The 12,306-nt window shown below is 40.5% G+C and overlaps 2 protein-coding genes across 2 annotated transcripts; both read left to right on the forward strand.

Moving 5' to 3' along the window:
- Window positions 1-922: 922 nt before the first annotated feature.
- LOC135587396 (purine-uracil permease NCS1-like) lies at window positions 923-3,139 on the forward strand. The gene has a single exon (XM_065078750.1). It carries the CDS (start codon window positions 1,039-1,041, stop codon window positions 2,704-2,706), a length of 1,668 nt encoding a protein of 555 aa, XP_064934822.1. The 5' UTR covers window positions 923-1,038; the 3' UTR covers window positions 2,707-3,139.
- A 5,409-nt stretch (window positions 3,140-8,548) lies between these two features.
- LOC103993272 (clathrin light chain 2) lies at window positions 8,549-11,853 on the forward strand. Its single transcript, XM_009413276.3, has 3 exons — window positions 8,549-9,146; window positions 10,975-11,128; window positions 11,221-11,853. Exons 1-3 carry the CDS (start codon window positions 8,662-8,664, stop codon window positions 11,638-11,640), a joined length of 1,059 nt encoding a protein of 352 aa, XP_009411551.2. The 5' UTR covers window positions 8,549-8,661; the 3' UTR covers window positions 11,641-11,853.
- Window positions 11,854-12,306: the final 453 nt, after the last annotated feature.

Raw genomic sequence — 12,306 nt, forward strand, 5'->3', positions numbered from 1 at the left:
CCCCTATTAGAACAATTACTTTAAATAGTTTGTCTAGTTTCTCCATACAAGCTAGTGAAGCACAAGAATGCATGATATCAGAATTAATTAATGCATACAAAAAATATCATAAATAAATATCTCACTTGAGATTACTGATAGGCTAACCTTTACTTTTGTCTTAATCATCATAAAGATTTTGCTTAGTATTCTTCTCTATTTTGATAAGATTATTATGTAATTTTTTGTTAAATATTTAGACTTTTCACACTAAAAATATAATTATTTACTTTTAAGATATTTTTTCATATAATTCTTTCCACATTAGTATAAGTAGATCTTTGCACTTGGGATAATAACGTAACTAATGAGAATAACATATACATATTATTTATATTTCTATTGATATACTAATTATAATCTAATATATGTGAGACTCTAGTATTACATGAATAGGATTCTTCCATCATTCAAAATATATGATCGAAGCGAAAAAAACAATCGGAGAGAATTTAAGAGTTTAAAATATAGAAAATATATTTAGTTGATGTATTGCTATTATTGAACTTCATGTATCGAGTCCCCTTAGAACGTCATGCTGACACGTGGAAGGCCGCTGATACAACGGAAGTGAGAGAAAAAAGGCGATGGATTCCATTTCCGTCGTCGGTTGGATTCCATTTCCGTGGAAGGCCGCTTTTACCATAGAATTCCTTTCGGCGGACGCGTACGCTGAGACGTGGCACCATCATGGTGGAAAAACATGTGCTACGACTTTGGAAGTCACACACATGGTTAGAGAAAAGCGTTCCCGTACTTCCTCTCAGATCCAATTATCCCTGCTTTTTCCATTGGTGCTTACGTCACATAAAAGAATTCCCGTAACTACCCATGAGTTGTCATGTTCCCTTTCGCTGACAGGGGAGTCAGCCACATCTCCCGGTCGCCAGCCTCTCTCTCTCTCTCCCCTTCGGATTCCTCCAGCCGTAGGAGTACTTCCCATACTTTAGATTCCACAGCGTCTTCCATCTATCTCTTACGGACACACGCCCAATTCCCATGGAGTCCAAATGCCTCCGTCTCCGTTCCAACCTTCCTCTCCATCCCTCCACCCGCTCTTCCGCCGAGGCCACTACCAGAGACCGCGGCTCCTATTCACTCCCCATCAAACTCGACCGCCGATGCTTTCCCGCCACCGCCACGCCTCCCCTTAGCTTTAAGCACGCGCCCATTCGCCCTCCTTCCTCCCTTCTTGTAGTCCCCAAGTGCTCTTCCGATCCCGATGCCGCTACCGGCGGCTCCGACCTCGCCCCCGTCCCCGTCTCCGCCCGCACCTTCACCGCCTGGGACATGGCCAGCCTCTGGGTGGGCCTCGTCGTGGGTGTTCCCGCCTACTACCTCGCCGGCAGCCTCGTCAACCTCGGCATGGCCTGGTGGCAGGGAGTCGCCACCGTCTTCGTCGCCAACCTCGTCGTGCTCTTCCCCCTCGTCCTTACCGGCGTCCCCGGCACCCGGTACGGCGTGCCCTTCCCGGTCCTCGCCCGCGCCGCGTTTGGCGTCCGCGGCGCCCACGTCCCGACCCTCCTCCGCGCCCTCGTCGGCTGCGGATGGTACGGCATCGAGACCTGGATCGGCGGTCAGGCCGTGTTCCTCCTCCTCCCGGCCGCGCTCAAGAGTTCCGCCTCCGCACTGTCCGTCATTCCCTGGCTGGGCACCTCACCGTTGGAGTTCTCCTGCTTCTTGGTCTTCTGGCTGGCCCAAATGGGCACCATCTTGCGGGGGATGGACGGGATTCGGGAGCTCGAGAAGTACTCGGCGCCGATCCTCATCTTCCTCTCGTCGGCCCTCCTCTGCTGGGCCTACGTCAAGGCCGGCGGCTTTGGGCGCATGCTTTCCACGCCTTCCCGCCTCTCCACCGCCGAGTTCTGGAATCTCTTCTTCCCTTCGCTCACCGCCAACATCAGCTACTGGGCGACGCTGGCGCTCAACATCCCGGACTTCACCCGCTACGCTCGCAGCCAGAAGGACCAAATCCTCGGCCAGGCCGGCCTCCCCGTCTTCATGGGCGCCTTCACCTTCCTGGGCCTGGCGGTGACCTCCGCCACCGAGGTCATCTTCGGCCGCGTCATCTCCGACCCCATCCACCTCCTTGGCCAGATAGGGGGACTCTCCACGACCATCGTCGCCATCTTCGGCATCAGCCTCGCCACCATTACCACCAATATCGCCGCCAACGTGGTCGCACCCGCGAACGCCCTCGTGAATCTTAGCCCGTCGGCGTTCACGTTCCGTAAGGGCGCCCTCTTGACTGCTTTGCTGGGCATCGCTTTCCAGCCCTGGAGGCTGCTGAGCTCCAGCGAGAGCTTCGTCTACACTTGGCTGCTCGGGTACTCCGCGCTCATGGGACCAATCGGAGGCATAATTATAGCCGATTACTACCTGGTGAAGCGGATGGAACTGGACATGAGTGCGTTGTACTCGAACGACCCGCGAGGCCCTTACTACTATCAGAAAGGATTCAATGTCGCGGCAATGGCCGCTCTGGTTGCGGGCATCCTGCCGATACTGCCGGGCCTCCTTCACAAAGTCGGCATTTTGGCAAGCACTTCGGGGGCATTCGTTGTGGCCTACAACAACGCCTGGTTCGTGAGTTTCTTCATCGCTGGTGTTGCCTACTGGATTCTTTCTAGCTCAGGAAGAAGGTGGAAGGGCGCTCATAATGGTTGATATAGTATCGTCGATTCCTGCATCATCAACAAGAAAACAATTCTTAGCTGAAAGCTGAAGCCATCTAAAGAAGTAAACTGAGAATGAATCAGAGATCAATCAAAGCAATAGTTCCCTTGCTTGTTTAATTGAAGATGATTGGTCTGTAATGTGTTCATGGTGAACTGTTGAGATAAGTAATTAAGGGCATCAGCTCAAGATGAGGTGAAGAGGTTTCAGCAGTTCATATGTCTTATTTTACACTTGAATTTATTTTGTGATTTCTTTAAAATTCTTTCTCATTGATGTATTTAGATTGTATCAATGCAAAATAATACTTTGGAATAAATGTTTTGATGTTTCTCTGTTTCCAAAAGTGTACAAGTCTAATTATGTAACCATGTAAAGTTCTCTATAGCAATCTCATTAACCTGTAGACATTTCCAATTTTTAACGTCATGTCTTTACCTTTGGGACTTGTTGTTAAATTTGAAATTTAACTATGAAAATTCTCATGCAAGTATCAAATTACTGATAAAAAAGAAAATCTTAATAGTTAATACCATATTTCTTATCTTTTTCTGAAAATTTTACTTGCCAATATACCATTTATAGGGTTTATATTATGACTCGAGCCTGATGGGCTAACTGACCTATCAACTTCGTTTGGTCTAATCCACTGACTATTACTCATCAGACCCTTATAAATCAATCTTAATCATGTCCACTTTCGATATGGGACTAATCAGGGGTGTTATAATCACCCCCACTCAAAAGCTTGACGTCCTCGTCAAGCCCCAACGTAACTCAGATCAAACCATAGCATAGTGCATGTGAGGAATAGCCCATGGTGGCTCCACGTCGTGACGAGTCCTCTGACTCTATCTACAGGTAGCTCTTTCCTACTCGAGCCCCCCTAACCATGACCAAATGCTAGGTCGGCTCTGATACCAAATATTATGACTCGAGCCTGATGGGCTAACTAACCTATCAACTTCGTTTGGTCTAATCCACTGACCAAAATGCTTAAACTAAAGTTGATAGTAGTACACTCATCAAATCCTTATAAGTCAATCTTAATCATGTCCATTTTCGACGTGGGACTAATCAGAGGTATTACAGTTTACATATCCATCACAATCCTGATAAATTTAATCGGAGTTAAAGTTCGACTTCAGATAAGTCCAGCAATCATGATTTAGAGTCTTCAATGATAGATAGCATAGCAACTTACAGAAGCTTTATTTTACTCAACTAAACAGCAAGAAATTAAAGTTAGCTAGTGCTCAACCCCAATTCCACAAAATGTTTGCCAAGAGCCAGCTCAAACTAGCTAATATGCTTGTGTTTATTAAGGACTAGCAGATGTGAAAAAGCCTGTTTGCAAAATCTAGACAGTGAAGACCCACAAGTTGTATGACAAAAAGAAATAGCATATGGGGACATACCTTTGTCCATTACTATTTGCTCCAGCAAATTTCCTGTTATAAAATTGCCAATTTGAACAGCCTGGGAGTGATTCTTGCTCAATTATCAAAAGCTCATCAATGCCAACCCATCCCATAGCTCGACGAAATATATAAAAGAGCAATTATTTGTGGAGCATGATCACATTGTGTTCATCAACATGAAAATAAATGATTTGATTGCCAGTGCACTTCACATAAATATGCTACAACCTACTAGTTGGATTTGATTAGATGAGGATGACACAATGGTCATAATATCTAGAAATACTAGCAGATCATAACATTGTCAATGGTGTGACCTAACTCTGTCCCTTTCCAATTGCAGGAAGTTTTCTTTTGTATAATACATTCCAATAATATGTCTAAACTAATTAAATGCAAGATTAATGGTTTTCCTTTTAGTAGACCAAACACCAAATGCAGGTATCTGCAACTAAGACAACTTAGCTGCAGGTTTTCAGTAATTTAATCAGTAGTGTCCTAGAAGAAGTTCTGTATGCAAGTCAAGGCAAAGTATTTGTTTTTTTTTAAACCACAAGAAATAATGCAGGTCCATGACCTTTTTGAATATTGAAATGACAAGTGCTGCATTCATCGTGACAGATGCAAATTTAGCATTGAAGTTTATGAAGATCAACACATGAACTTATGCTGCACATTACAATGTAGGAAATTACAATTTCCCAAAAAACGAACAGCAGATATATGAAAATAGAATTAGAGTTTTTAGCATGAAAATAAGCAGTAGGCATTAAGAATGAAACGCTTGAGAGATCGAAAAATCAGAGTATAGTTTCAAGCCCCAAACTTTTTGGTCTTTGTACGTAAAGTCATTTCTGAGTCGGCCCATTTAGTTGGGACTTACGATTTTATTATCGTTGTTGTTTTTGACATGAAGTCTTTTCTGTCCTCTACTTCTAGCCTTGCTTTTTCCATTGGTTGATCTATAAAATATATTGATTGAAACAAAAATTTATAGTATTAAATTATCATTTAAAATTATAAGATTGACTCAACTTTTAGATGCACTAACCTCACTGCTGCTCTTTAAAAAAAAGCACTTCATCTGAAAAAATAAAGATCCAAGTGTAAAACTCTGTTTAATATCTCAAGAGTGTTTAAAGACAAAACTGACTCTAAACAAAAAAGGTCTAAGTGTAACACTCCATTTAATAAGAGTATTTAAAGATAAAATTGACTAAGAAGGATTTAATGAGTATATTATTATTATCCTAGCCGTAAACATTTTGGACTTGTATAATTGGCTCAAAGAAGTTAATATAACAAATTAACAATTATACTATTAGACCGGGTCATGATAACAGAGCCCCCACTTGGCTAGAACTCACATATACCATATAAGTCAATCTAGTCTTTAGACTCTCTCTATGTGAATTGGATCATATAAGTCGATCTAATCTTTAGACTCTTTCGATGTGAATCGGGCCTTACATTAAGGACCATATGGGCTTTTCAAATGTCTCTGCCATTCCTATTATTACAAAAAAAATGAAAAAAAAATGAAAAAATGAATATGCAATCATGCAAAACTTTTACCAAAGAAGCAATCCTACGAAAACAAAGAAGGTTTCCAAGAAATGCAATTTGGAAATCCTGTTCACTTAGGAAGATAACTCTGGGTTAAAATCATGTAAAAAATTTGAACTTTTTTTTCTTGATATTATTGTCTTTTTAATCTTTTATAAAGAATATAAGTAATCTTGAACTTGAAGTAGATACATATTAAATAGGTTGTAGGTGCACCAAAAGTATCATAACAAATTTTCAAATGCAAAATACTGCCATGATTTAAATAAGATTTGATACTTAAATTTACCACAACTGTGCAAAGCTTGTTATGTATATCACATCATGTAAACAACTACATCCTGTTTGTTTTTCAATTGATTGAGATTTGGATATACAAATGGAACAAAAAATTATGGAAGTATATGGTTAAAAATCAAGTAACACTTCCATTACTATTAGCATTGGGCAAATTATGGATTACCCTTTATAATTAAACCTTCTTAACATCCTAGTCCCTAGATTTTAAAAAATTTATATTGAAATTTTTATAGTTATGAATATAAAACATTTAAGTCCATTTACCTTAATGCCATCAGTTTTATCAATGAAAACACAAAAACAATATGCAAAAATATAATTTCAACGTTTTAGTTGGTGGTGACGAGCGACATTGGTGATGATGAACAACGATGCCGCTGGGGGCTGTGGGTGGTTGGTGTGAATGAGGAGAGCAGTGACAAGAGATGAGAGTCGTTCTACATCTGTGTCGATGCTGATGCAGTTGTCGAGTGACTCTTTCGTCGCTCTACATCTGCATTAGCATCAACGTAGTTATCAAGCGACGAAAGGTCGCTCACTTCATCAGCGTCGACGCAGTTGTCGAGTAGCGAAAGGGTCGCTTGGCATCTACATCAATGACCCTTTCGTTGCTTGGCAACTACGTTGGTGTCGATGTAGTTGCTGAGCGGCACTGCAATGCAACTGCGTCTTTCGTTGCTCTTCATCGACATCGATGTCGATGTAGTTCTCGAGCAATCCTCATCTCTTGTCATCGCTCTCCCCATCCATAGCAGCCACTCGTGGCCCCTAGCGGTGCCGCCATCTGCCACCACTGATGTCGTTCACCACCATCAACTAGAATATTGAAATTATCTTTTTGCTCAGTGTTTTCGTTGGTAAAACCGATGACGCCAAGATAAATAGACCTAGACGTTCGTAACTATAGAAATTTCAATATAAATTTTTTAAGTCTAGGGACCAAAATGCTAAGGAGGTCAAACTAAAGGAGATAATCTATAATTAGCTCATCAACGTTTTTCTACAACTTAAAAGCTCAACAACAATTTTATGTAACAAGTTCTTCACATGATAAGCAAGTCATAAGGTTTGGGTATTAAGTTTGTCATCTTATCGCACTTCTCTTACAAACAAGAGCGCACAAAATTGACCACTATAAAGCTTTAGATACAATTCTCTAACAAATATACCTCATGAGGACATGCATCACGACCACATGTAGACTTCATCCATAATACCATGTAACTTGGTTGTCACTAGACTTCATCCAGAGTTTCAAGCGCGGCTCTAGTATAGGTTTAGGGTTTTAGTCAAGATTCGAAGAACATAAACATGACTAAAAGATCAGAGGCAGGGACAAAAACAACCATATTGTATGAGTTGTAGAAACCCCACATCCCCAATTGAAACTATATAATCGATGAAAAGAGAACAAAAGAAGAAGATAAACAGAGAAACATTCAAGACATGCACCAATCACCGTTGCAAGGGGAGAGCACGATTCACCATTGCAAGATGATGAAGATGAGGGGTGGAGATGGCCTTCTTGGTCTCCCCTCTTCTCTCTTCGCTTTCTTGCTCGCCATCGCAAACCTTCTACTTTCTCCGCCCCTCACTCCCTCGGCTTTTAGACCAAGCGAAGCAGAAACGAACGTAGACAGTTGGCAATGTGAAGTGTCTTGATTTGTTTAAATTTCATGTCCATAAAATAAATAAAAAATCCTTTTTATTTTGCTTATTAAGTTACATTTCATTATTTAATAAAATCAAACATATAATTGATATTGGATTAATCATCATCCATCGTGAAATTAAGCAATGTTATGAACTCCATCAACTTCTTTTTTTATAAAATAAATAATATTTTTTTTTATTTATTCCTTTAGAGAAAAAAAAAAGTGAATTTTAGTAAAAAAATATTAAGCTTAAAAATTTTTGGTAGAACATGTAAACTTTGAAAAATTTTAATAGAACATCCTTGATCACATGAAAAAAATTATTTTATCTCTATCTTCCTTCGATCATCATCACATCCGCTCGTCAATCGTTCATAATTTTTAATAGATCCCTTCATCAAACCTTGTTAAACCTAATGGTCAAGATATAATGACCCTTGTCGAATCTCGCTTAAGCCAATTACGGAGACACAATTCTCCCTCGTTATCGTCAAGAAAAAATAAAAAATTTTAAAAAAAAACTCTAAGTTTGAGAATTTTTCATAAAATATCTTAATTTTAAAAAAATCTCACATCGCTAGTTAGATGAAAAAGATTATTTTATTCCTATTTTCACTAGATCTATTTTTTTTTTTAAGTTTCACATCGCTTGTAACCCATCATATTGTTAGTCACGTGAAAATCTTTGTCTCCATCGCTGGATGGGTCCAGTGGAGAGGGACGATCGATGTGATCAGGAGTTCGAGAGAGAACGATGGATGAGAAAGATCGAATGCATCTTAAAAAAAAAAAATTCTGCAAATTTTTTTTGGAAGTTTGGATGCTATTTGAGAAATTATTAAATTTACAGGGTGTTTTCTGCAAATTCGCCGAGAATGAACTACTACCGATGGAGCTCTGCCCTTGCAGAAACCAAGACGCAGTTGCTGCAGAGGAATACCCCAACGCGAGATCTTGATTTGAGAGGAGAGGAGGCGCGAGAGGGACCCGATCCGAATCCCGAGATGTCGTCCGCCTTCGAAGCCTTCAGCAACGATGGCGACGCGGAGGTGGTAATGGGAGGATCCGCCGCGTCCCGCCCCTTCGACGACGGCTACCTCGGCTACGACCCCCGCCTCCCCTCCCAGCGCTTCGACGCCTTCTCCTCCTTCTCCCCCGCCGACGACGCCGACCCTGCCATGGACCACTCCCCCGGGTTTCCTGTCGACGTCGCCTCCGACGGCGGCGGCGCCGTCTTCGGGTTCCACACCGACGACGTCCCCGTCCACCACCACCACCCAGCCGTCGGCGGCGGCGACAGCATTCCGGCCTCTCCCGAGGCGTACGGCTTCTCGTCGGGGGCGTCTTCCTTCACTGTGCCCTTGGCCAACGGCACGCCAGCGTATGGGGTGGAGGAGAACGGCGAGATCTTCACCTCGGATGGCCCGATCCTTCCCGATCCGGACCAGATGCAGCGGGACGAGGTGTTCGTCCTGCGGGAGTGGCGCCGGTGAGGGCCTTTCCCTTCAGATCCGGTCGTCCCGGTGATCCAATGCTCTTTACTTCTCTTTTGCCTCCAATTCCTGAGATCTTCTATACTTGTTATGGATATTGATAGATCGGGTCTTTTTGATGCATAGATCTAGTCTAATGTAACTTGTAGTTGGATTTCTTTTTCAATTCTCCGGATTTCCAATCTCTTCTAGGTAGGTAGCTCTGTTTCATTGATCCATGTCATAAATCTTCCAATCATATTATCCTTTGAAGGTCACATGATTCGAAATATCATCAATTACTAGCTTTAATTGTATGACTGTCTCATTTTAAGAAACTCTTTCTGATATCACCTTCTTGCTAGCCAAGCACCCTGGAATTTCCCAGGTACTGAGTGAAACAATGGTGACAGTTATCAGAAATCCTAGGCCACAGTAGGTGGAGAATCTATCTGAAGAATCCAGGTACTCGTGATTACCTGTTCATCTAAAACATGGTTATGAGACTAGTTCATACACACACATGCCATTCCGTACATAAGTGTATCTGTTGCTAAGTTCATACACATATATGCCACAGTGTGTGGAATTTGTATGTCAACCTTTGATGATTTTGACAAGTATTATGTACGCTTTTTGAGGATTTGGTTTCCTTTCTAGGTACAATCATGACATGTACAATTTAGATGTCTTAGATATATTTTTCGACATGATAGAGAGACCGAAAGTGCCCAGCATTTTAGCTATCTTAGATATATTAATTGACTAACGAAGATATTGTTCATAGAATAAAAGTTAAGTAGAGAGGGGCGCTGAGAGTTCCGTATAATTAGTGGATGCCCCTTAGGTTAAAAATATCTATAAAACAATTATTAGGTCAGCGGTGCTTTATGAATCCTAATGTTGGATGTTTGAGGAGCATGTATGAAAATTTGTGTGGCAGAGAAAAGAATACTAAAATCATTGTATGGACTTCATAAAAAAATAAAACCAATTGTTAATAAACAATGAAGTGCAGGTTTGATAGCGAATAAAATAAGAGAAATTATCTAAGTGGTATGAATATTATCAAGATCTATAAATGGTACTTAGATTAGGTAAGTTGACTGGTACCACTTTAATTAAGACGGTAGTATTTTCGAAGGAGATCTATAAATGCTATACTTAAATAAGGTAAGTTGACTATTACTAGTGGTATCAGGAGTGATACTACAAGACTTAAGAAGACTTTACTGGAAATGAGAAAATAGATATGTAAATGTTTTTAGTTTAACTAGAGGTATTGTCTTTTTCGGAGCTTCAATGTTTTTAGTTTAAATGGTTGGGACATTATGACTTTTTGTTGTTGACATTCTTGTATTAATGTTTTATTTCTTTTAAGTTTTGATGTTATATTTTGATATAACTATTTACTATTTCTATATTTTTAAATGCCCTATTAAACACCTGCATCTAATTAAGGACCGAGCAGCCGTCAGCGTGCCAGTATGCTGCAAGCTGTAACCACTTCTTGAAAATATAAAGATAGGTCATTCAACATGTTTTTCTGCTTAGGATATGACATGCTAATTAAGTTAGTTTCGTGGTTATGACCCATGTTTAGGATGACATGCAATATTAAACTGACCTTATTTGTTGATCGCTTTTGTAGACCATGTTTTGGACATATGTAGTTTGGTCCGTTCATCTCACCTTTCAATGGCTTGGGCTTTGCACATGGATCAAATAATAAAATGGAGGTCTTTTATTTAAGAAGTTTTTGTTTGTTTAATCTTATAGCAGATTTTGTTTTTTCCAATCAGTAAAGCTTTGAGTAATTTCAATTGATGCATTGGACATGCCCAGCCAAAATGCTATTTTTCTTGAGGAGAAGGAGAGGAAGGAAAAGGAGAGTCGAAATGAAATCATTGCTGAAGCTGAAGAATACAAGCAGGCTTTCTATGAGAAAAGGAAACTGAACTGTGAAACAAATAAGTCGCAACACAGGGAAAGAGAGAAGGTAAGAAATCATAGTACCCCTAAATTGATCCATCTACTAGCATCAAAAGAATTATCATCTGAATCCTATCTAAATTTCCTTGTTATTGGCAGCTGTATCTTGCCAACCAGGAGAAGTTCCATGCGAGTGCTGATAAAGAATACTGGAAAGCGATTTCTGAGCTTATCCCCCATGAGATAGCCAAGATTGAGAAGAGAGGGAAGAAAGAACAGGAGAAAAAGCCTTCTTTGGTCGTAATCCAGGGACCAAAGCCTGGAAAGCCCACTGATCTTTCGAGGATGCGCCAGATTTTGATAAAGCTGAAGCATACTCCCCCACCACACATGAAACCTCCAACACCACCTGCCTCCGCACCAGCCAAAGATGCCGAAGATAGTTCTGCAGCTGCAGGGAAAAAGCTAGCATCATCTGCAGACGATGCCAAAGCTAAGGGTGCTACAGCCTCGCCAAAGATAGATATCTCTGCAACAGGACAGGTGATCAAGGCACCAGAGCTAGTTGCCACTGCTTGATCCTTCCTTTCAACTATTCAACGTATTGCGGGGTATTCATCTTTAGGATTAAAAGCTTAGTATGTGTTTTTACCCAGTTGCAGTGGGAGTGCTTATTTTGGTTGATTCTGCCTTTTGTTTATCGGCTTTTTGGGATTGGTTATTAGCGTAGTGATACTGTCTGTTGATACTCTGCTCCCTTATCAGGTAATCTAATATTCTGCTTGTCGAATATGTTCTCCTGAGAACCACATAAATTTGTCATTGGCTTCACTGTGTGTTTGGAATGCAATTTGTAGTCATTCTCCTTGGGTCAGAAATATGGGAGTAAGGATTTGAGTCATAATGCAATACCTTCAATTTAATCTCATGTCAAAAATGAAAAACAACTTGAAATAGTTTATATTAATTTGAATTTAAACATTTTGTATCAATAATTTCTACTCGTCGAGTTGATGAATTGTTACTTTATCAAATCAAATTAGTTCATTTGATGATTTTTTTTTAACTAAAATTTCAGAGCAAAATATATTATTATCAAAAAATGATACAAACTTCACCTTGGTAACATAGCAAACTGGCAAAAGATTAGCAATCCTATTGCCTTTCCTATCCACAACAATAGAATTTTGATTCGACCCATGATTTTATGATGATCTGTCAAAAATTTTACCAACTAAATTATCC

The sequence above is a fragment of the Musa acuminata genome, chromosome BXJ1-8 (genome assembly GCF_036884655.1).
Source record: "Musa acuminata AAA Group cultivar baxijiao chromosome BXJ1-8, Cavendish_Baxijiao_AAA, whole genome shotgun sequence".
NCBI lineage: Eukaryota > Viridiplantae > Streptophyta > Magnoliopsida > Zingiberales > Musaceae > Musa > Musa acuminata.

Excerpts from the sequence above, each read along its gene's own strand:
- LOC135587396 (XM_065078750.1), top strand. The coding sequence starts at position 1,039 with ATGGAGTCCAAATGCCTCCGTCTCCGTTCCAACCTTCCTCTCCATCCC.
- LOC103993272 (XM_009413276.3), top strand. The coding sequence starts at position 8,662 with ATGTCGTCCGCCTTCGAAGCCTTCAGCAACGATGGCGACGCGGAGGTG. Across the intron at positions 9,147-10,974 it reads GTCCTGCGGGAGTGGCGCCG|CCAAAATGCTATTTTTCTTG; the intron begins GTGAGGGCCTTT and ends GGACATGCCCAG. Across the intron at positions 11,129-11,220 it reads AACACAGGGAAAGAGAGAAG|CTGTATCTTGCCAACCAGGA; the intron begins GTAAGAAATCAT and ends TGTTATTGGCAG.